Source organism: Eubalaena glacialis, chromosome 4 (assembly GCF_028564815.1).
Source record: "Eubalaena glacialis isolate mEubGla1 chromosome 4, mEubGla1.1.hap2.+ XY, whole genome shotgun sequence".
Taxonomy (NCBI): Eukaryota; Metazoa; Chordata; class Mammalia; order Artiodactyla; family Balaenidae; genus Eubalaena; species Eubalaena glacialis.
The window spans coordinates 113,040,795-113,066,343 of record NC_083719.1 but is presented as its reverse complement, the minus strand read 5'-3'; the positions used below and the strand labels follow the sequence as shown (position 1 = coordinate 113,066,343).

General features: G+C 42.4%; 1 protein-coding gene across 1 annotated transcript; it reads right to left on the bottom strand.

Annotated features, from left to right (window-relative positions):
- Nucleotides 1-2,489: 2,489 nt before the first annotated feature.
- On the bottom strand, nucleotides 2,490-24,609 carry TXNDC15 (thioredoxin domain containing 15). The gene is given in 6 exon segments (XM_061188195.1): nucleotides 2,490-3,233; nucleotides 4,925-5,055; nucleotides 7,005-7,168; nucleotides 15,865-16,352; nucleotides 24,341-24,488; nucleotides 24,490-24,609. Coding segments are annotated over 6 exon segments (1,248 nt in total). The 3' UTR covers nucleotides 2,490-3,036.
- Nucleotides 24,610-25,549: the final 940 nt, after the last annotated feature.

Below are 25,549 nucleotides of genomic sequence, written 5' to 3'. Positions count from 1 at the left end.
AAAGCCTTTTTACCCAAAATAGTCTAAAATTCAGACTTACGGCCCAACCCATCTTCTTCGCTTTTGCCCACTTGATGAAAACTCAGCAGAGCAATCTTGCTGTAGACCTTCATCAGATGTCACTGGTCTCAAGGCATTTATCTAAGACATTCTAGTTTCCTTTGCCTGATGCCTTAGGTGGACAGAGACAAGGGTTGGAATTAGAAATTGTATTTCCAATATTTACTTTGGGTTTTTACAATCATGAAAAATGCTATAGAAACTTGCTCATTAAAGTGAGAACTGAGAAATGAACTGGTAGTTGTGAGGTAACAAGTTGGAGACCCCTCATCATTTTCAGTAGTTTGCTTTCATCATTTTCCTTCCCTAACACCACTGTACGAGACTGTGGCATGTCAGCTCTAGTCATGAAAGCAGCAGCAGGATGCTAGTTAGGGCCCAGGGGAAGTGATGCCCACCAGTAGGGGCTGTGAATGCCCTGCCCTCACATGTAGGTCTCTTAGCAGGATTTAAGTCCCTTAGCAAAGATTTACTGGGCACATCCTCTGTAATGGACACTGTTGAGAAAAGCAGTCTCCTGCTCACAGTCTTTCACATAAGAATAGGCCTTGGACCTGGAACACTTCCTTACCAAAAAAGAGCCCACACAGACTGTGCCAGGCTTATCAGCCTGTGAAGGTATCCTTCCCTGTTTCAGACTGAATGTGTGCTCCTTTGTTCTGCTTAAGCATGGATGTCAATGACCTTGGGGCACACAATACTATGGCACTAGAGGGGTGCTCTTTAGCCATAGGCTGGGGGTGAGGGACACCCATGAGCCACTCTGCACACTACTGTGACTGATCTTGCTGTCTCTAAGTGAATAAAAACACTTCCACCCAGTGCTTGACCATGTTGTTTTCCTTGGCAACTCTGATACCAGTGGCTGGCATTGTGGTGACCCTTGCTGTCCTCCACGTAGTTGCAGTCCCCTCCTGGCATTGGTTCCTGGGACACGGTGTTCTCGACAGACATGTTTGGCTTGGGGTGGTTTAGCTGATCTTGGACCACTTCCTTCCCCCGTCTACTTCCCTTTCCCTCAACACCAGCGCTTCCCGGCTGACCCTCTACACTTGAACCCCGCCTCCAGGGAGCAGCCCTGCTCCCCATTTCCCTCCAGGGGAAACTCTGTAGCTTGTCTGAGCTAAGTGTCAGAAGCAAAGCCATGGATCTGCTGGTCATCCTGGGAGCCTTTCCTCACCCTCCAGACTAGAACAGGGCCCCATTACATATCAAACAATATGGAAATTCCTGTATCCTTGATAGGATAACTCCCACTCTTGGAATTTGCCCCCGAGGAAATAAGACTATATACACAACCATAAATCCAGCAAAAGAGGACAGGTTAGATAAGTAATGCTGAATCTATTCAAAGGCCTATTATGTAGCCACGGTTAGGAAAACTATTACCAACAGTGAAATATTTATCATTTGTTAAGCAAAAGAAGAAAAAAAAAGACGCTATATCATGACTACAAGTATGGGAAACACACATAAGAGAAAGACTGGAGTGATAGGCATACGATGGTTGCCTGAGCCATGGCAGAGAGGCAGGACTGGGTACCAACCCACATAGAGGCTCTGGAGTCAGAATGCTTAGGTTTGAAGCTGGGTTCCACCACTGGAAGCTGTATAACCAAGAGCAAGTTATTTAGGGCCTCATTTACTCATTTTAGAGTGGTGTCAATCTCAGAGGGCTATTGTACAGATAAATGAAACGGTGTATGTCAAGCACCTCAAACAGTAGCTGGCACACACAGTAATATTCAAATGTTGGTTATTATTATAAGAGATGGAATAACTAGAGGTTTCTTTTCTTATACGTACAGATAAACATACACGTGAAGGTTCAAATCCCAGCTTCATCAATGTACTGTGTATGTAACCTAGGTAAGTTATTTAACCTCAATATGCCTGTTTGCTCATTTGTAAAATGGAAGTAATAATGGTACTGTTCTGAGCTATGGTCCCCTCCTGCCAGTGACTACCCCAGCCAGAGCTGTCCACAGCATGACACATAACATTGTAAACTCTCAACCAATGTTACACCCTGAGAAGGAGACTCATCTAAGGTTCTATTTTCATAGACTTTAGGACGCCTTATGAACTATTCTATCTAAAGCTCTGGAAATGATCAGTATAAAAGTAGTTTATCATTATGTAGTCAGCTGTCATATCTGCATTTAAGGGATCTTTTAGAAACAGCTTTTCAAAAAGTTTATGTAAATTACATGTTATCTCTTTTCTACATGTATCCTAAACTAGACTAGAATCAACTTGTGGGCAACAACAGTACTTTATATTTCTTTTGACTCTCACTAAACCTAGCACAATTCCAAGAACATTTTAAGGTTTAATTAGTGCATGCTGATTAATATCTGCCTTACCCAGAAACAACTTCTTAAACCACTTCAAATGCTTTCAGTGAAATCAGAGATCATGAACACCAAGGTATTTGACTCTTTATTTTCCCATTGGTTGCTACTTGTAAGGGCACACTCATCGATCCTAATTATTCTTCCCATAAAAGAACACTTTTCTGCTTACTGACTCTGGGAGAGAAATGGCAAATGAACAGAAAACCAACTTTCTTAGACATATACAAGAAATCAAGTCTTCTAAAACTATAATCTGAAAGTCCTATTTCTGCCTCTATATAGTAAGCATACTGTCATTCTACTCACTATTCCACCAGAATACATCTTCACATGTCAAACTGGATTACTCCCTTAAGTACTGGGTAATGTTCAAGTAGTAAAAACAAGAATTTTTACTGAATGTTATGGAATATTTTTGCATTTGCTTATTATAATACTAGTTAGAAACACCAGTTTATAATTTTTTTACACATTCAACAGTTCAACAAACACATGATTCTTTCAATCTGACTGAAGTTGTAAGTCAGCGCTTCACTGGAGAAAATGTATGAAATTGCAGCGTTAATTTCTGAAATGAAGGACTGAAATTCTTCTTTCCAACTCTCCTTTGCGTCTGTCACTACTCCGCATGTTCCTGCTCTTGTCCTGGAATTAGCCATCTAATACTCTCAGTTCGAACAGTAGCATACATAATAAAACTAATTAAAAAGAATAAGGAAAATACAAGCAACCAGTCTACATTTTTTATCAAAGTGCTGGGAAGAGGACCTATTTGGTCAGCTTGAGTTACCACCACATTTTTCTTGGCTTCTATACCTGAAAGAGAAATCAGTTGTTTCAAATGAGATAGAAAACATACCCGCTACAGAATTTTCTTAAGTATTCTGCATGGTATGCAAAATGATATGCAGTCTTAAAATAAACACCACAGCTAGTATATCTGGGATGGGTTTCACTTGCCTGTCAGTGTAATCTGTAACTTGCCCTTCACCCCACCACATCAAAGAAGCAGGAATCCATTCAGCTGTTCAAAGCTAAAACACTAGAATTTCAGTGAACTCACCAGAAAGGTCTTAGTCAGTGCACTGTATGAGTTGTCTTTTGTTCTCTTGCAAGACCAACGTTCAACAACTAGTAAAGCTATTCTCAGGAGTCTACAGAATGTTTTCACAGGGTAAGTAATGCTAAATTCAAAATGCTTTTAAATAATTTACTGAAAGAATTGTTAGGGGACCTCCCTGGCAGTCCAGTGGTTAAGACTCCACGCTTCCACTGCAGGGTGCGGGTTCATTCCCTGTTCGGGGAACTAAGATCCCGCATGCCATGCGGCACGGCCAAAAAAAAAAAAAGAGAGTTAAGCTGAGCTCATTTAAAAAAAAAAAAAAGAAGAATTGTTAGAACAACTAACCACCACTGGGATCCGTGATTACCAAAGATGCTGTGACTCCTAGATTTCATTTGGTTCTAAGTTTTCTGAGAGCACTGAGCAAAATGGCTCCCCCTGTCCATATCAATCTAAATGACAACCAGGGGTCCAGGACAAGACTTGGAATAACTAACTACCTGGTAAGAAGCCTTTTATTCCTATGAGGTAACTCAGTTCTTTGTTCTTCTGTGTTAGATATAAGTCATTACATGCAGCTAAGAATATATGGAAGGTATGTTATAATTTTTATTTACTTCCAGTGAATTTATTTCAGGAAGAAGAGGGGTGCTCATAACTGAGGCATTAAAGCTTTTGAGGAATGAATTTTCCAACAAAGGAAATTTCATCAATGTACAGTGCTCAAATTTTTACAGGATAAAAATAAGGCCCTATGTTTTGGCAAATATTAAGGAATTAAAACAGCATCTACAAATGAATTAATAAATAGAACTCTATACAGCAATAAACATGAATAAAACACAACCATACACAACAATGCAGATGAATCCCATAAACATAATGGTCAGTGAAATCAGCCAGACGTGGGAGGATCCATACTGCAGGTCTCCATTAATATAAAGGTCAAAAACAAGGAACACTACACTATGGTGTTAGGAGTGAAGATGGTGGTTATCCTCGGGGAGGACAGGAGTGACAGTGCTGAAAGGGGACTGGTGATGTTCTCTGAGTACTGGTTACTCAGGGTATTCACTCTGTGAAAATTCAATGCCACGTACACTAGTGATTGATGCATATTTTTGTGTAAATATTATACTTAAATGAATAATGTATGTAAAACAGTATCTAGAGGTATATAGTATGTGAATTTTATCTCAATAAAGCTGTTATATTTTTTAAAGGTATCTATAATCATATTAGTATTACCTATTCATGTTAAGCTTGCCACTGACTGGGAGACATTTAACAGGATCTTAACATTTCATAACATTAGAAAAGAAGTTTTATATCCCAAATCCAATCTTGAATCCTTTACTTAAGGATAATACTGTAGCAGATCCGAACCCACAGAAGGCACATTCCTCCAGCAATAAAATGTCTTCTTCTACAGTGTTCTACATACCTGTCTGGTTAAAAATGAAGATTTTCAGCGTTTCCAATGTTCGGTCTGTATGATTAAATCTAGCCATTGGTTTAGCCCCTTGAAATAACAAGATGTTAGGAACAGCTACAGTGCCAAACCTCGTAGAAAGGCTACAAGAGAGAGAAGTCAGTCAGAAAACCTGAATTGACAGTGGGCTTCCTCACACAATTACCATATCAGAATGGATGGAAATAAATGAGAAAGGATCAGTTTCCTGTGACCTATGGAGGCTTCTGATATTGAAACAATAGGCTTGTAGTTTCTCCTGACAGCCTTCCTCGTGGGTCATGGTTGGGGGCATTCGTGTTCTGTTCTGAGTTGCTTTCTATTACAACATGGAGCTGCCCATGACACAATTATTCCATTAGTTCTGTTTTTAACAGCCAAAATAGATCAGACCAGAAAATTCTAATTTCTGAACAAAGGACACTATGTCAATTTACCTAACAGTAGAAATTTCAGACTCTGCAGAATGCCCATCTCCAACCCTCATAAAAGATTCAACTTAAGCATTTAGGTTAGTGAGTTGGTGCAAAGGAATCTACAACCTAACAAACACACCAGGAAGTTCACAATTAAGGCAGGACAATTCAGAAGTAATAGGACCTGAGCAGTACTGTTTCACTTTTACAGAATACAGAGTAGTGGTATAAGCTCCAGAGTCAAAACGCTCAGGGTTCAAGCCTCAGTTCTGCCACTGAACCAGCTGTGTGACCTTTGGGCAGATTATTTAACCTTTTTAAGCCTCAGTTACCCCCAGAAGTAAAATGGTAATATCGTTATGATCAGGATTTTTTCTTTTGTAAACATGCTGTAACATAAATATTAACATATGAGGCAAACACATGTCCCACGCCATACAGTAAGAGCGAGTATCCTCTATTCTCCATAATTGAGGCACCATACCAGGCACTGAGAAGGATGCATGGAGATGAAGAAGGAACAGAGGAGATGATAAAAGCCTGCAGGGATTGGGGGGCAGCATGGGGGTTAGTATCAGACCCATAACCAAATAGTACTAAGCAGGTGCTTGGAGCCAGCCCTGCTGGCTTGGGGGCAGTGGAGAGCCCAGTCAAAGCTGGACAATGACCTTGAATGTCCTTCCAATCAGTCTGTAACCTTGGGCCTGGCCACTGAGATCTTTCCCTGAAGGCTTTGTGGGAATTACTAATTTGTTGGGCAATTTCTTTCTTCATAAACAATTTCAGGTAAACACTGGCAGTTCCATTACCCACCCTGAAAATCAGTGCCTCATTTTCACCACCAACTTGACTATCTTCCAGACTTTCCAAACTTATTCACACACAACCTCCTTGTGACCTGCTAATAAGCAGCATCTGACTTAGAGGAGGAGGGGAGTACACAGTTTATAACCGCAGGCACAGTCACAGGGGAAATATACAACATCTGCACAAAGTTCTTTGTAACTTACCTTATTGAACATTCAGAAAAGACAAAACCCCACTGAACAATATGAAAGAATATAAAGCAAGGGTAAATGTATTTCAAAGGCCTAAAATAATTCGTCAAATTTATTGAATGTCTACTAAGAACACGCATGCAAGAATAAATGTAAGCATGAAGAAAGAAAAGGAAAGAGGGAAAGAAGGAAAGAAAAAAATAAAAAGGAAAGAAAGAAATCCTTAGTAGACATAAAACGGGTGCCGAGAGTTAGGCTGCCAGGGTGGGAACCTAAGCTGCAGATGAAAGTCACAAAGGAAGACCCTACTTAGGATGCTAATTTTGCTAATTCAGTCTGGCCCGGACCCTAAAACGTCCTCTGCCCCAACCCCTGCCATCAGGCAGAGCCATCACTGAATTCCACCACGCAGAGAACAGTCTTTCTTCTCAAGGGGCCTCCAGAAAGTCTCCCTCGGGAATGTGACAATCCTCACTAGTCACACTTGTTTCTCCCTCCCTCGGTTCCATTTCAAAGCTCAAGCTCAAACCTACCTCCTCTGCTCCTAACTTAACTGATTACGACCTCCAAGTAACTGCAACCATCATCCAACAGGATGAGGCAGAAACCCCACTAAGGGAAGATACTAAGGGAAGATACCTGCTGTGCTGAGATGCATCCAGTGCCAAAAAGTGAAGAGCTGGAAACGCCCGGGGCAGAGAGTTAAAATGAGGAGCCAAACTGGCAGAAAATCGGCACCAAGGAGTGTAAAACAGGACTAGAGTGCAGTCACTACCGTTTGGGTTGAGAAAATCCATAAGGTCCTGTGGCAAAAGAAACAAAGTGTTAAAGTCAGCAGTACAGGATGTGCACTTTTTCTGGAAGGATACGCAAGAAACAGGAACCACTGCTGCCGTCAAGGGAGAGGAGGTAGGGGCAGGGACGGGAGGGAGACAGTAGTGCAGCTCCCGAAGAACCTTCTGGATTGGAACCATAGGGATCCATGGGTCAGCAGAAAAGTACTATCAAATGACATGTTATAAACTTTCCTCCAAGGTTTCTTTTTTTTTTTTATTGAAGTATATAGTTGATTTACAATGTTGTGTTAATTTCTTTTCCATTATGGTTTATCAGAGGATATTAAATACAGTTTCCTGTGCTATACAGCAGGACGTTGTTGTTTATCCACTCTCTATGTGATAGTTTGCATCTACTAATCACAAACTCCCAGTCTATCCCTCCCCCACCCCCTTCTTCCTTGGCAACCACAGGTCTGTCCTCTATGTCTCTGAGTCTGTTTCTGTTTCGTGGATAGGTTCATTTATGTTGTATTTTAGATTCCACATATAACTGATAGCATATGATATTTGTCTTTCTCTTTCTGACTTACTTCACTTAGTCTAATAATCTCTAGATCCATCTATATTGCTGCAAATGGCATTATTTCATTCTTTTTTATGGCTGAGTAATATTCCATTGTATATATGTACCACATCTTCTTTATCCATTCCTCTGTCAGTGGACATTTAGGCTGTTTCCATGTCTTGGCTATTGTGAATAGTGCTGCTATGAACATAGGGGTGCATGTATGTTCTTTTTTTTTTTTGGCTGCACTGTGCGGTATGCAGGATCTTAGTTCCCCGACCATGAGTTGAACCTGCACCCCCTGCAGTGGAAGCACGGAGTCTTAACCCCTGGACTGCCAGGGAAGTCCCAGCATGTATTTTTTTGAATTATAGTTTTGTCTGGATATATGCCCAGTAGTGGGATTGCTGGATCATATGGTAGTTCTATTTTTAGTTTTTTGAGGAACCTCCATACTGTCTCCATAATGGCTGCACCAATTTACATTCCCACCAAGAGTGTAGGAGGGGTCCTCCTCTAGGTTTTCTTAATATTACTATAGAGCAATTTTAATATTTTTCATAATTCATCAATTCATATACTAAGTACTCACAGGGTACAGGCCACGGTCCCAACTTTGGAATTCTGCATCTCATACAATCTAATAACATTATTAAAGCACTGTGGTCTCAGGCCCAAACTATCATCTCAGCAGCTCCAAGTCTGTACTAAGCAGTCAGATCCATGTATTCGACCAAAGGTTAGTTCAGTTTGAGGGTGCACCATCCATGCCACCACCAAAACTCAGACTGCTCAAACTGCTTTCTCCTGGTCATGTGTGTGACACCCATTAAAAGGCCACAGAGCTGAGGCACAGCATTCACCAGGCACTGAGGGGAGGGTGCAAGGCCAGTGCTGACACCTGCCTCGGAGGGGCACTCAACATACCATATGTACCCTCCTTTAAAATAAGGAATCACACCTCTCAGAGCTAGGATTCTTCTCTTACATAAGCAGCCTGAATTCATTCTGCTCTCTGGCTTTAACAATCTTACAGAAAATGTCAGTCAGTATCCCAGTATTCTCTTTAGAATCACCATTTAGCCAACTAGCTGGAAAAGCATGGCTGGGCTGGACAAATTGGTCAGCTCTCAGTCCAGAGTAAACACTAGATTCACACTCTTTGGAGGAAAAAAAACTTTTCACCAATATAACATACTTCACGGAGGTATAGAACCAAGATGGTGGAGTACAAGGACGTGATCTCACTCCCTCTTGTGAGAACACCAGAATCACAACTAACTGCTGAACAATCATCGACAGGAAGACACTGGAACTCACCAAAAAAGATACCCCACATCCAAAGACAAAGGAGACGCCACAATGAGATGGTAGGAGGGGCGCAATCACAATAAAATCAAATCCCATAACTGCTGGGTGGGTGACTCACAAACTGGAGAACACTTATACCACAGAAGTCCACCCCCTGGAGTGAAGGCTCTGAGCCCCACGTCAGGCTTCCCAACCTGGGGGTCCAGCAGTGGGAGGAGGAATTCCTAGAGAATCAGGCTTTGAAGCCTAGTGGGATTTGACTACAGGACTCTGACAGGACTGGGGGAAACAGAAACTCCACTCTTGGAGGGCACACACAAAGTAGTGTACACATCGGGACCCAGGGGAAGGAGCAGTTACCCCAGGGGAGACTGAACCAGACCTACCTGCTAGTGTTGGAGGGTCTCGGGCAGAGGCGGGGTTGGCTGTGGCTCACCGTGGGGACAAGGACACTGGCAGCAGAAGTTCTGGGAAGTACTTCTTGGCGTGAGCCTTCCCAGAATCCGCCATTAGCCCCACCAAAGAGCAGGGTAGGCTCCAGTGTTGGGTCGCCTCAGGCCAAACAACCAACAGGGAGGGAAGCCAGCCCCACACATAAGTAGACAAGCAGATTAAAGTTTTACTGAGCTCTGCCAACCAGAGCAACACCCAGCTCTACCCACCACCAGTCCCTCCCATCAGGAAGCTTGCACAAGCCTCTTAGATAGCCTCATCCACCAGAGGGCAGACAGCAGAAGCAAGAAGAACTACAATCCTGCACCTTGTGGAACAAAAACCACATTCACAGAAAGACAGACAAGATGAAAAGGCAGAGGGCTATGTACCAGATGAAGGAACAAGATAAAACCCCAGAAAAACAACTAAATGAAGTGGAGATAGGCAACCTTCCAGAAAAAGAATTCAGAATAATGATAGTGAAGGTGATCCAGGACCTCGGAAAATGAATGGAAGCAAAGATCGAGAAGATGCAAGAAATGTTTAGCAAAGACCTAGAAGAATTAAAGAACAAACAAACAGAGATGAACAATACAATAACTGAAATGAAAACTACACTAGAAGGAATCAATAGCAGAATAACTGAGACAGAAGAACGGATAAGTGACCTGGAAGACAGAATGGTGGAATTCACTGCTGTGGAACAGACTAAAGAAAAAAGAATGAAAAGAAATGAAGACAGCCTAAGAGACCTCTGGGACAACATTAAATGCAACAACATTCGCATTATATGGGTCCTAGAAGGAGAAGAGAGAAAGGACCCGAGAAAATATTTGAAGAGATTATAGTTGAAAACTTCCCTAACATGGGAAAGGAAATAGCCACCCAAGTCCAGGAAGCGCAGAGACTCCCATACAGGATACACCCAAGGAGAAACATGCCGAGACACATAGTAATCAAATTGGCAAAAATTAAAGACAAAGAAAAATTATTGAAAGCAGCAAGGGAAAAACGACAAATAACATACAAGGGAACTCCCATAAGGTTAACAGCTGATTTCTCAGCAGAAACTCTACAAGCCAGAAGGGAGTGGCATGATATACTTAAAGTGATGAAAGGGAAGAAATTACAACCAAGATTACTCTACCCAGCAAGGATCTCATTCAGATTCGATGGAGAAATCAAAAGCTTTACAGACAAGCAAAAGCTAAGAGAATTGAGCACCACCAAACCAGCTCTACAGCAAATGCTAAAGGAACTTCTCTAAGTGGGAAACACAAGAGAAGAAAAGGACCTACAAAAACAAACCCAAAACAATTAAGAAAATGGTAATAGGAACATACATATCGATAATTACCTTAAACGTGAATGGATTAAATGCTCCAACCAAAAGACAAAGGCTTGCTGAATGGATACAAAAACAAGACCCATATATATGCTGTCTACAAGAGACCCACTTCAGACCTAGGGACACATACAGACCGAAAGTGAGGGGATGGAAAAAGATACTTCCAGGCAAATGGAAATCAAAAGAAAGCTGGAGCAGCAATACTCATATCAGATAAAATAGACTTTAAAATAAAGAATGCTACAAGAGACAAGGAGGGACACTATATAATGGTCAAGGGATCAATCCAAGAAGAAGATATAACAATTATAAATATATATGCACCCAACATAGGAGCACCTCAATACATAAGGCAACTGCTAACAGCTATAAAAGAGAAAATCGACAGTAACACAATAATAGTGGGGGACATTAACACCTCACTTACACCAATGGACAGATCATACAAAATGAAAATAAATAAGGAAACAGAAGCTTTAAATGACACAATTGACCAGATAGATTTAATTGATATTTATAGGACATTCCATCCAAAAACAGCAGATTACACTTTCTTCTCAAGTGCGCATGGAACATTCTCCAGGATAGATCACATCTTGGGTCACAAATCAAGCCTCAGTAAATTTAAGAAAATTGAAATCATATCAAGCATCTTTTCTGACCACAACGCTATAAGATTAGAAATGAATTACAGGGAAAAAAACGTAAAAAACACAAACACATGGAGGCTAAACAATACATTACTAAATAACCAAGAGATCACTGAAGAAATCAAAGAGGAAATCAAAAAATACCTAGAGACAAATGACAATGAAGACATGACAATCCAAAACCTATGGGATGCAGCAAAAGCAGTTCTAAGAGGGAAGTTTATAGCTATACAAGCCTACCTAAAGAAACAAGAAAAATCTCAAATAAACAATCTAACCTTACACCTAAAGGAACTAGAGAAAGAAGAACAAACAAAACCCAAAGTTAGCAAAAGGAAAGATACCATAAAGATCAGAGCAAAAATAAATGAAATAGAAACAAAGAAAACAATAGCAAAGATCAATAAAACTAAAAGCTGGTTCTTTGAGAAGATAAACAAAATGGATAAACCATTAGCCAGGCTCATCAAGAAAAAGAGGGAGAGGACTCAAGTCAATAAAATTAGAAATGAAAAAGGAGAAGTTACAACAGACACCGCAGAAATACAAAGCATCCTAAGAGACTACTACAAGCAACTCTATGCCAATAAAATGGACAACCTGGAAGAAATGGACAAATTCTTAGAAAGGTATAACCCTCCAAGACTGAACCAGGAAGAAACAGAAAATATGAACAGACCAATCACAAGTAATGAAATTGAAACTGATTAAAAATCTTCCAACAAACAAAAGTCCAGGATTTCACAGGTGAATTCTATCAAACATTTAGAGAAGAGCTAACACCCCTCCTTCTCAAACTCTTCCAAAAAATTGCAGAGGAAGGAACACTCCCAAACTCATGCTATGAGGCCACCATCACCCTGACACCAAAACCAGACAAAGATACTACAAAAAAAGAAAATTACAGACCAATATCACTGATGAACATAGATGCAAAAATCCTCAACAAGATACTAGCAAACAGAATCCAACAACACATTAAAAGGATCATACACCATGATCAAGTGGGATTTCTCCCAGGGATGCAAGGATTCTTCAATATACACAAATCAATCAATGTGATACACCATCTTAACAAATTGAAGAAAAACCATATGATCATCTCAATAGATGCAGAAAAAGCTTTTGACAAAATTCAACACCCATTTGTGATAAAAACTCTCCAGAAAGTGGGCATAGAGGGAACCTACCTCAACATAATAAAGGCCATATATGACAAACCCACAGCAAACATCATTCTCAGTGGTGAAAAACTGAAAGCATTTCCTCTAAGATCAGGAAAAGAGAAGGATGTCCACTCTCACCACTATTATTCAACATAGTTTTGGAAGTCCTAGCCACGGCAATCAGAGAAGAAAAAGAAGTAAAAGGAATACAAATTGGAAAAGAAGAAGTAAAACTGTCACTGTTTGCAGATGACATGATACTATACATAGGGAATCCTAAAGATGCCACCAGAAAACTACTAGGGCTAATCAGTGAATTTGGTAAAGTTGCAGGATACAAAATTAATGCACAGAAATCTCTTGCATTCCTATACACTAATGATGAAAAATCTGAAAGAGAAATTAAGGAAACACTCCCATTTACCACTGCAACAAAAAGAATAAAATACCTAGGAATAAACCTACCTAAGGAGACAAAAGACCTGTATGCAGAAAACTACAAGACACTAATGAAAGAAATTAATGATACCAACAGATGGAGAGATATACCATATTCTTGGATTGGAAGAATCAATATTGTGAAAATGACTATACTACCCAAAGCAATCTACAGATTCAATGCAATCCGTATCAAATTACCGATGGCATTTTTTACGGAACTAGAACAAAAAATCTTAAAATTTGTATGGAGACACAAAAGACCCCGAATAGCCAAAGCAGTCTTGAGGGGAAAAAACCAAGCTGGAGGAATCAGACTCCCTGACTTCAGACTATACTACAAAGCTACAGTAATCAAGATAATATGGTACTGGCACAAAAACAGAAACAAAGATCAATGGAACAAGATAGAAAGCACAGAGATAAACCCACATACCTATGGTCAACTAATCTATGACAAAGGAGGCAAGGATATACAATGGAGAAAAGACGGTCTCTTCAATAAGTGGTGCTGGGAAAACTGAACAGTTACATGTAAAAGAATGAAATTAGAACACTCCCTAACACCATACACAAAAATAAACTCAAAATGGATTACAGACCTAAATGTAAGACCGGACACTATAAAACTCTTAGAGGAAAACATAGGAAGAACACTCTTTGACATAAATCACAGCAAGATCTTTTTTGATCCACCTCCTAGAGTAATGGAAATAAAAACAAAAATAAACAAATGGGACCTAATGAAACTTCAAAGCTTTTGCACAGCAAAGGAAACCATAAACAAGATGAAAAGACAACCCTCAGAATGGGGGAAAATATTTGCAAATGAATCAACGGACAAAGGATTAATCTCCAAAATATATAAACAGCTCATGCAGCTCAATATTAAAAAAACAAACAACCGAATCCAAAAATGGGCAGAAGACCTAAATAGACATTTCTCCAAAGAAGACATACAGATGGCCAACAAGCACATGAAAAGCTGCTCAACATTACTAATTATTAGAGAAATGCAAATCAAAACTACAGTGAGGTATCACCTCACACCCGTTAGAATGGGCACCATCAGAAAATCTACAAACAACAAATGCTGGAGAGGGTGTGGAGAAAAGGGAACCCTCTTGCACTGTTGGTGGGAATGTAAATTGATACAGCCACTATGGAGAACAGTATGGAGGGTCCTTAAAAAACTAAAAATAGAATTACCATATGATCCAGCAATCCCACTACTGGGCATATACCCAGAGAAAACCATAATTCAAAAAGACACATGCCCCCCAATGTTCATTGCAGCACTATTTACAATAGCCAGGTCATGGAAGCAACCTAAATGCCCATCAACAGACGAATGGATAAAGAAGATGTGGTACATATATACAATGGAATATTACTCAGCCATAAAAAGGAATGAAATTGGGTCATTTGTTGTGACGTGGATGGATCTAGAGACTGTCATACAGAGTGAAGTGAGTCACAAAGAGAAAAACAAATATTGTATATTAATGCATATATGTGGAACCTAGAAAAATAGTACAGATGAACCAGTTTGCAGGGCAGAAATTGAGACACAGATGTAGAGAACAAACACATGGACACCAAGGGGGGAAAGTGGCGGAGGTGGGGGGTGGTGGTGGTGGTGTGATGAATTGGGCGATTGGGATTGACATGTATACACTGATGTGTATAAAATTGATGACTAATAAGAACCTGCTGTATAAAAAAAAAATTTTTTTTAATAAAACAAACAAACAAAAAAAACCATACTTCGCAACCTAAGTGTCCATCGACAGATGAATGGATAAAGAAGATGTGGCACATATATACAATGGAATATTACTCAGCCATAAAAAGAAACGAAAGTGAGTTATTTGTAGTGAGGTGGATGGACCTAGAGTCTGTCACACAGAGTGAAGTAAGTCAGAAAGAGAAAAACAAATACCATATGCTAACTCATATATATGGAATCTAAAAAAAAAAAAATGGTTCTGATGAACCTAGGGGCAGGACAGGAATAAAGATGCAGACGTAGAGAATGGACTTGAGGACACGGGAGGGGGAAGGGTAAACTGGGACGAAGTGAGAGAGTAACATTGACATATATACACTACCAAATGTATAACAGATAGCTAGTGGGAAGCAGCCGCATAGCACAGGGAGATCAGCTCGGTGCTTTGTGACCTAGAGGGGTGGGATAGGAAGGGAGGGAGGGAGGGAGACACAAGAGGGAGGGGATATGGGGATATATGTATATGTATAGCTGATTCACTTTGTTATACAGCAGAAACTAACACAACATTGTAAAGCAATTATACTCCAGTAGATGTTAAAAAAAAAAAAAAAAAATATATATATATATATATATATATATATATGTATGTATAAAACATACTTCTCAGGGACATGACTAGTCTAAACAATGCTAAATTACAATTTTAGTAATTCAGATATTTTATTTTTATGCCTCCATAACAAATACCTCATTTAGAAGAAGAAGAATGCTATGATTCTGATACCAAGCACCTATCTGTCCACTGGGATTTTTATCATGAGACTTGGTGGTGAGATTAACCCAAGGCTGACTAGGTTTAGGCCGCCTAAAAAGCATATTCGACACTAGTTATATCTCCTCCTTTTCCTACAAACATCACAGAAAGCCAGATGAATTTTCACTGATGCAGCCATTAAATGCTATCCCACTTAAAATATGATAAAGATTATGACTCCCCATTTGAAAGTTGATAGAGTATTAAATCGTAAAATCAATGTGCAGAAAAGGAGAAAAGCACTAAATACTTTTATCTTACCTGTGACATATTTAAAATTTTCAGAGTGAAATTTTCTAATCCCGTCACATTCCTCTCCTCGCAGTTCACCTTCGGGGATTTCAGACTTTCGGTGGTGTTGGCATCCTCTGTCGGGGGCGGGTCAGATTCCACCACTTCGGGCTCTGCGTAGTACTCCTCTTCTCTCTCCGGGAAGCTGGCTCCAGCGCTGTCCAGAGAGAAGAGGCTCTCCCGGGGGTTGCACCTCGAGTCCTCCTCCCCTCCAGCCCTGCAGGTGCCGCCGCTGGGCTCTGGGCTCAGTTTGTCCTCGGCTTCCCCAGGAATCACAGACAACATTACCATGTGTTCACCATCAGCGTCCAGCCCCAGCACTGCCTCGGCCTCTTCTGCAGACAGGTCCTGGCCCACTGGGTCACGGGAAGGCACCTCCTCACTCGTGTACCCAGCCCCCACCTGGAATGGGTAAGCAGGCTGCTCCTCTGACCATAAGTGACCTCTTTTCTCTGCAACTAAAACATGCCACTATGTTCACAGTCACATCTAACTTCAAAATAAATGAATCCCAAAGAATTACAGTTCTCAAATATGAAATTTTCCCCTCCAGAGTAAAAAGTTACCTTCCCATTAAACTATCACAGAGCCACCCATCATTCTCCAGGTCATGAAGAAGATCACAAGGAGATACTACATTAATGAATGCAAAGAAGTGGACAAACACATAGCTTCATGCAAAACCTGCTGCTTGCCATGTGGATTACAAGCAAAAACATTCCACTGCAGACATCCAATTAGGAAAATATAATACAAACACTTTAACAATTTAGTTTCTTTGATGAGACTATCCAAGAAAATAATGATGGCTTTATGGAAGATTCTACCATGGCAAAGCATCTTTGCACCCATTATAACAGCTCTGTGAGATGGGCAGCACAAGGGTTATCATCCCGACTTAATAGATGAGGTACAGAGAGGTTCAGTGTAATGCCCAGTGGCACACAGCCAGTAAGCAGCAGAGCCAGGTCTAAGAGCGAAGTCTTCTGACTGCTACTCCAGAGCGGGCCTTACCCTCCCCACATGATACCTCGGAGGGCTGCTGGGCCACACTGCCCGAAGAATGCTACTACAGCCAGCTCCTTCCCGAGGTGGCCTCTACAGCTGACCTCTGCTCTCCTGCCTGCTGCCCTTGGGCTACTGCCCTCAGGAGTGCTAAAGGTGCACCAAGCAGAGCAGGGGCAGCAGCAGGGAGAAGAGGAGGAGGATTTTCCTCTCACTTTGGAGCCACTAGATGCGGCTTGGGCCAAAGGTTCAGGTAAGGGGAGAGTCCTGGGCAGTCTCATACATCCATCCAGCAAGCTCCACTCACCTCTGTACAATGACTCCTGCCCTCCACCTCTCATGACCTCAACGACAGCCGCCAGACTCCAGGCCAGGCACTGACCAGGGGAAACAAATGAGCCCAGCTGCACTCAGATAAGCCCACCATATGGCTGGGGAGCCACCAGCTGTATAATGAGCTCTGCATGCAAACAGCATGTCTAGCAGAGTGTGAATGACCAACTGGCTTCAAAGCTGGGGAGGGATCTGGGAACTTCCTAAGGTATGCACATTTGTATAACGTCTCAAAGAACATCTCCACAGATGTTTGCAGATTCATTCAGCAATTCAAAAACACTCTCTGGGAATTTGCTTCAGGCTAAGTGGAATAACAGGAACCAGATTACTCTCCCTCCTGAAACAACCCAAAAAACAGCCAAATATGTGAAACAACAGTTTCAGGAGACTAGCAATGAGACAAGGAAGGACAGTGAACAGGAAGCAAATGAGAAGAGCACTACAAATGCTCTAGCTTACTGCCTGAGAGAGTTCCTGCCCTGTCTCAGGGAGGGCCCAGCTGACTTCTCGAGTTGAGATGGAACTGAGGGTCCAGAAAGACCAAGAAGCTAGAGTTTGCAGGACGGAATACTGGAGATGGGAGAGCTGCAGAAAGAGGACTCTGGAGATCTGTGGAGGGGGCCCCGCCTTGAGTATACTGGTCCGCATATGCCTGTAAGTGAACTACCCCAAGCCAGGGAAAGAACCACTCAAAGGGATTAGAGGTAACAGTACCCAACAGCCACAGAAAGCTGGGAACAGTACCTGTCCCCACCCACTAGCCTGGGAAACCTCCTAAGTCACAGGGCACTGGGGAGAGTACGCGAAAGGGACTTGCCTCAGCAGTGGGGCCCAATTAACCCTAAAGTAAATACAGCTCTGCTTCCATCTAGCAAACCTTAAAAGTGAGAATCAAACTGTGTTCAAGTAACTTAACTGTATCCCAGAACAAAGCTCAAGAATATTTATAGGAATACTAAAATATCTAGCACTCAACCAGGTAAAATTTACTTCTGGCATCCAATCAAAGATTACCAGGCATGCAAAGAAGCAGGGAAATTCTCCTCATTATCCATAATGAGAATAATCAACCAAACCTGACCCAGAACTTGCACAGATGTCAGAATTATTAGATGAGGCTATCAAAACAGCAATAACTGCATTACATATGTTTAAAAAGTTAAGAGGATATAGAGAACATAAGATATAAAAAAAGACCCAAATCAAAATGCAAATCAAAACCACAATGAGATATCACCTCACACATGTTAGAATGGCTATTATCAAAAAGACAAGAAATGACAAATGTTGGTATGCATGCGGACAAAGGGGAACCCTTGTGCACTATCAGTGAGAATGTAAATTGGTGCAGCCACTAAGGAAAACAGTATGGAAGTTCCTCAAAAAATAAAAAATAGAACTACCATATGATCCAGCAATCCCACTTCTGGGCATTTATCCAAAGAAAATGAAAACACTCACTTGAAAAGGTACATGCACCCCCATGTTCACTGCAGCATTATTTACAAAAGCCAAGACATGGAAGCAATTGATGGATGCATAGATAAAGAAAATGTGAGATATATATACATATATTTGTATATGTATATGTGTGTGTATATATATATGTGTATGTATATATATGTATATGTGTATATATATGTGTATATATATATATAAAAAGAATATTATTCAGCCATTTAAAAACAGGAAATCTTGCCATTTACGACAACATGGACAGACCTTGAGGGTATTATGCTAAGTGAAATAAATCAGAGAAAGACAAATACTGTATTATCTCACTTAAATGTGGAATCTAAAAACAAACAAACAACAACAAGAAAAAAAACACAAGCTCATACAGAAAACAGTTTGGTGGCTGCCAGAGGTGGTGGGTAGGGGGTGGGCAAAATGGGTGAAGATGGTCAAGAAGTACAAACTTCCAGTTATAAAATAAGTAAGTCATGGGGATATAATGCACAGCATGGTAACTATAGTTAATTATACTATATTGTATATTTGAAAGTTGCTAAGAGAGTAGTAAACCTTAAAAGGTCTCATCCAAAGAAAAAAATTTTATAACTGTGTGTGATGGTGGATTTTAACCAGACTTATTGTGGTGATCATTTTACAATATATATATATCGAATGATTATGCTGTACAACTGAAACTACTATAATGTTATATATCAATTATATCTCAATAATAATTTTTTAAAAGACCCAAATTATACTTCTAGCAATGAAAATTACAAGGTCTGAGATGAAAACTGCACTGGATGGGATTCATAGCAGATTAGACATTACAGAAGAAAAGAGTAGTTAACTTAAGGCATAGCAATAGAACCCATACAAAATGAAACACACAATGAAAAAACGAACCCCCCCCCCCCAAATTAAGAGTGACAGTGAGCTGTGGGACAATTTCAAGTGGTCTCATGTACAGATAATTGGAGTACCCAAAAGAGAGAAGTAAATGGGGGAAAACAGAAAAAGTAATTGAAGAAACAATAACCGAAAACATTACAAACCTGATGAAAACTATAAATCCATAGATCCAAGAAGCTCAACAAACCACACCAAGATACATCATAATCAAACTGATCAAAACCAGTGACAAAGAAAAAATCTTAAAAGCAGCCAGAGAAAAAAGACACACTATGTATAGAGGAACAAAGATAAGGATGACAGCAGATTTCTCATTGGAAACAATGCAAGCAAGAAGAGCAGCATCTTTAAAGTACTGAAAGGAAAAAAACTATAAACCTAGAATTCTATACCCAGCAAAAATATCTTTCAAAAACAAAGGCAAAATAAATACATTTTCAGACATACAAAAGCTGAAACAATTCATAACCAGCAGACCTACATGACAAGAATCTGAAATGAACTTCTTCAGGCAACAGAAAAATGATACCAGATGGAAATGTGGATCCACACAAAAGAATGAATAGCACCAGAAATGGTAACTACCTAAATAAATATATACAATTCTTTCTGAAAGTCTAGCTCTGAAGGGGAAAAGAAAGACCCGGTAGTTGTTATGGGCAGGCAGGGGGCTAAGGGAAATTTTCGTTTTGGTTTTTAGGACACAGGAGAAATTTAAGGATATATAAAGCTCATGGGAAAGTGAGTAAGCAGGGAGAGGTGACAATACAGGTTAGAGAGGGCAGAGTACAGGGCTTGCAAAGCAAGGTAGGTCCTTGACAGAAGAGGGTCAAGCACTTCTTTGCCTATGACCTAGAGAAGGGGCTGGGTGCCTGGGCAAGGAGCTCTGTCAATGGGGTGCGGATGGCAGTCTTCCTGTAGCCTTTGGTTGATAAACATGTACTGCTTGTGTAATCATAAGTAAAAACAAACAAACATGTTTACTAGATCGTTCTTAAGACAGAGCAGGAAATGAAGCCAGAGAGGCTAAAAGTCTGGAGAAGAACAAAGGGTGCCAGATTTGGGAACCAACTCTACTCCCAAATGCACCAGCTCTGCAGAGATCTTCTCTCTCTGAACCTAATCAACATTCTAGGTCCTCTAAAGTAAATGGAGAATGCCAATATCCTAAAAGAATCTCAAGAGAAAAAAATCAGGGCACAAAATAGAATCTGGTTCTTCTGATCACCTTCATGTAAAACTGGATAGATGTCCCTTACAGAAAATCAAAAGGAAGTCTGAGTGATGCAGAGAGCTAGAATTTTGAGTCAGGAGTGTTGTTTTTCCCTCCTGTGAAGATATTTAAGTAGAGAGGACAAATTAGGAACAAAAAAAAAATTCTCACACCCTCAGGTACCATTTTTTTCATTTAAGCATTGGGAAGAAAGGAAACATTGAATTATTCCACTCTAAGAAATGACCTACCCTGTGAGAGCCATTGAACCCTCCCATGGTAATGCACCTTTTAAAAGAGATTGCTTCTTAATGTCAATAATCTGATTATAGTTTGAGCCATGCATAAAGTGGAAATTATTGCACTATTGGCAGCAAGGAATATGTTTGGAGAACAGGGGCGAGGGCACCACTCCAACTCTGCCAAGGAGCCCTAGCCTGGGTCAGCTCCTTCATACCCTTCCAGTTGTTCTCAAAAGACTCTCTACCAGCCACAGGTTTTTTTTCATAATGGCTTCTGTGGCAGGGGAGCCAACTGGGGAGGACCAAAAACAGCTGGGGGTTAGAGGGGCAGCAACCCATACTTTCCATAGGAAATTTTCAGTGTGTGCATCTAACAAATGGAGAAAATACCACTGAAATGCAGACATTCATAGGGCTACCATGCAGATTAAATGAGAAAAGACGTATATGGTCCCTGGCACATGGTAAGCACTCCATAAATGGCTACAGTGATGGTGATGATGATGATGATGATAATGGTTATGACTGATGTTTACAATTCAAAGAGATGGACGGGAACCACAACTAGGTCCTATTAATTCCTCTGCTAAATACACTCTGGATCCATCCACTTCTCCCAACCCACTCACACCCCTCAGCCCAGGCCACAGTCATCTCTCACTTGGACAACTGCTGCAACCACCAAAATGGTCTTCCTGGTTGGCCCTCTACCCCCTCTCCAAACCCTTCTCCTCACAGCATCCAAGTGAAACTGAAAGTCAAAGGCAAATGTGATCATGTCACTCCACTGCTAAAACCCTTTCAATGGCTTCCCCCTACCCTGTAAATGAATCCATGCTCTGTAGCATGACTACCAGGCCCCAGGTGATAAGGCCTCTGTCCATACTCCCAACAGGTGCCACTAGACATTTCTGGTCCCTGATCACTCACACCCTCCTCCCCATACCTCAGAACTGTCCTGAGGGCTGTTTCTCTGCCAGAAGCCCTCCCTCCACTCCCTCTCTTCTTCTGGCTAATCTGACACATCCTTCAGATCTCACCCTAAACTTCACTTCTGTGAACTTCACCCTCCTAGACCCTCATACCAGAAGGGTCTCCCATTACAGCATTCCATAATGCCCTGGGGCTCTCCTTGAAGCATTTTCCACTCTTGTGGAAAATTTACTTAATTATTTGTGGTCATTTAATGCCTGCCTTCCCCATCAGACAGGAGGGTGGACGTATTTCTCTGCTTGCTCTCCACTGCACCCAGAGTGCCTAACAGAGCACATGGTATATGACGGGTGCTCAGTGAGAATCTGCTAGTTGCCTGTCTAGTGAAGACAGGTGTGGGGTGTTGAAGTCCGGGGTTGGCACCCGTTCCTTGACACCTGGACAGCACTGCCACCTCCAGTTGCTAATTTGCCAGTGGTATCCTCTGCAGAAAAAAAGCCTTGGATTTTCAGCCACCCCCAAAAGGAACCAGCTGGTGAAGCTTCCTCAGTCCTCACCCCATTCATGGCCTGGCCATGATGACCAGTGACCCACCCCATGGCTGGTGTTATCCTCAGGTCTGTATGACGTGACCCTCCCTGCCAGGTAGGCTCACACTGACTGCCGAATCAGCCAGGGTTCTGCCAGGAAACAGCACATGCAACTTGGACAATTGGAGGAGAACTTAATAAAGGTACCTCCAACATGTGAGCTGGGTGTAGAGAAACCAAAAGCAATGGTAAGGAATCCCAGGGTCAATAACAGCAGAGGGGGAGCCAGTTACCACTCATAGACCTTAAGAGTCCAGAGGCAGAAGCCTTGAAACAGAGAGGACAGCCTTCTAGAAGCCCTAACTTTCAGTGGAGGGACACAGCCAACCTGTGATATCCCCAAGGGAGGGAGCTGAGAGAATCAATACCCTGACCTCACTCTCCCTTCATGCCAACACAACAGAAGCCAGAAGACAGAAGAGCCAGTTGTTTATTCCATACAGGACAGCTACTCAGGGCACAGAGCAGGGTGGAGAAGGCTGAAGAATAATCTGAGAGACAAACAGAAGATATCCAGCACATGCTGTCCCCTCTCTGAGGCTGGTGGTTAAGTGTAGCGACAGAGAAATGTAGTACAGAGGTTTGACTGTGAGGTCAGGCAGACACAGGCTTGAATTGTAGCTTCTCAACTTCTGCTGTTGGACCTTGGTAAAAGACTTAGGGGATGCTGAGTCTCAGTTTACTCATCTATCAAATGGGGACAGTAACAACATACATTTCATAAGCATTTAAAGACTAAATAAGATGATGCTCAAAAAGCACTAAGCACACTGCCTGGCACATAATGAGTGTTTTCATTACTTTTCATTACTCAGCAAGCCGGCTCCCCTGCCTCTTTCCAGGACACGGCAGGGAAAGGAAAGATCTGTGTATTCCTGTTAAGTTTTGAACGACAAAAAAGGACAAAGGGTCTGGACTTTAATAGGGCTCTGCGGAGTGGGGCAAAGAAGCAATGGGAGTAAGGCCTCCACTCCTGGGCCCAGCCTTGCCTCCAGGTGGCTGCCTTCCCCACGGAGGGACCCTGAGAGCATGCTCTGGCAAGCAGCAAGTTACCCTGGGAGTCTGCTGTGTTTTTCTCATCTGTCCTTCACAGGCACCTGAGCAAGAGTGACCTTCTTAGGAAAGTGGTCCAGCAGGCTGCAAAGTAAAGCATGGGCTTTGCAGTCAGAGATACAGGCTCTGCCAATTACCAGAATCGCAAACGTAGGCAGATTACTTAGCCTCTCTGAGCTCAGCATCTTCATCTGTAAAACACGGATACTCACGGAATCTATCTCATAGGATCGGTGGGAGAGCTAAATAAGATAATGATAGAAAGCACTATACACAGTTCCTGGCTCCTAATAAGGGCACCATAGAGGTCGGCTATTCGTTATGATGATTACCATTAATAATAAAGTGCTCAGCACATGGGGGTACGCCTCAGTAAGCGCTAATACACGGTTCCTCCCGACTGAGTCACCTGCTCAGGGGCCTGAACATGGCCCGGGCATCCCGCGCCGCCGTCCCCTACCCCGGACCGCGAGCGGGGACCACCGGGGGAAGGAGGTCGGGATAACCCGGGGAGAGGCGCTCTAGGGGGCGCCAAGAAGAGGCGAGACGCGCAGCGCGGGCCTTCGCGCAGGTAAAAGAGCGTCGCCCGGGGAGACAGCCACCTCGCCGGTCATTTCACGCACAGCCGCCCGCGCCGCCGCCCACGGCCCCAGCCCGCACTCACCCTCCTGGCCGCGAGCGGGAGGCCCCAGCACCCACAGCAGTACCTGCCACCAGCCAAGGAGCCGCATGGTGCACGGCGGGCAGCGGCCCCACCACCCAGGCCGAAGGGCAACCGGCGCACAGCGACGCGAGTCGCGCTCCTTGCCGGCGTAAGGCTTGGGGAGGAGAGCCCGGAAGCGCGGGCGCGGCCCCCGCGCCGCCATCTTAGCAGCTGGCAGCTGCCGCGGGCGCCATCTTGGAGCCGGGCGGCCGCCTCTGGTCTGTGGCCTGTGCCGTGGGGCTCGGGGCTGTTTGGGAGCCAAGCGCCCGCCATCTCAGGTCTTTTCGAAGTTTCCTGACCCTCAGGTCCTGGGCGGGGTTCCGGCAGAGGCCCGTTGCTGTCTTTTTTCACCCTGCAATCGGGGCCGGGCGGCCGGCAGCACACCCTGCGCCCGCCCAGCGCTTCGTTCCCTGGCCAGAAAGGCCTGGAAGCGTCCTCCTGGAGTGCCCCATCCAGGGTCAGATCCCTTTCCTCACCCATATTATCCTTCTCAGGTTGCCAGATAAAACACAGGATGCCCAGTTAAATTTGAATTTCACATAAACAACGAATGATTTTTACTGTAAGAGACCGACCGAGGCTAGGCTGCGGTAGTTTTGCTATAGTAAATTTTCTAGTGGTTCCAGGAGGATCTGACACAGTGGACAACATGGGTGGAAGAGCCCACATTCTTGATCACTACATTCATCTTTTGGCCAACAACCTCCCTCTCCCCCAACAGTGTAGTAGCAAATATTTTCTTCTTTAAATTATTCTCTCCCATACCCTCCATACTGGTTTTGAAGGTCATGATAAAGCCAATGGGACAGAGGATTAAGGGATTTAGGCTTAATGAAAAGGAGGCTGATTTGACTCATCTGGACACTCCAACGTGGATGCTCTGTGGTTACAACTCCTTCCTTTTTGTTATGTCCTTTTCCCTCTCTGTGTTTGTGTTTTGGTTGTTTGTTTGGACAGATGCACTTACAGATGTTAGACTTGTTGCCTTTCGATAAATACTACATCTACACTCTCTGATGGAAACTCAATAAATACAGCCAACAGGATAGAATGCGAATTTGACTGTCTCGCCACCAGGTGGCACATGCACTTATTTGCAGTGAGAAAATTGCATTCAGGTTTGAAATTTTGATTTTACTTTCGTTTCTAGGGGGTAAAAACGTTGACATCATCCTCTTCCTTTGGCTGAGATGAACTCTATACACCAACACCA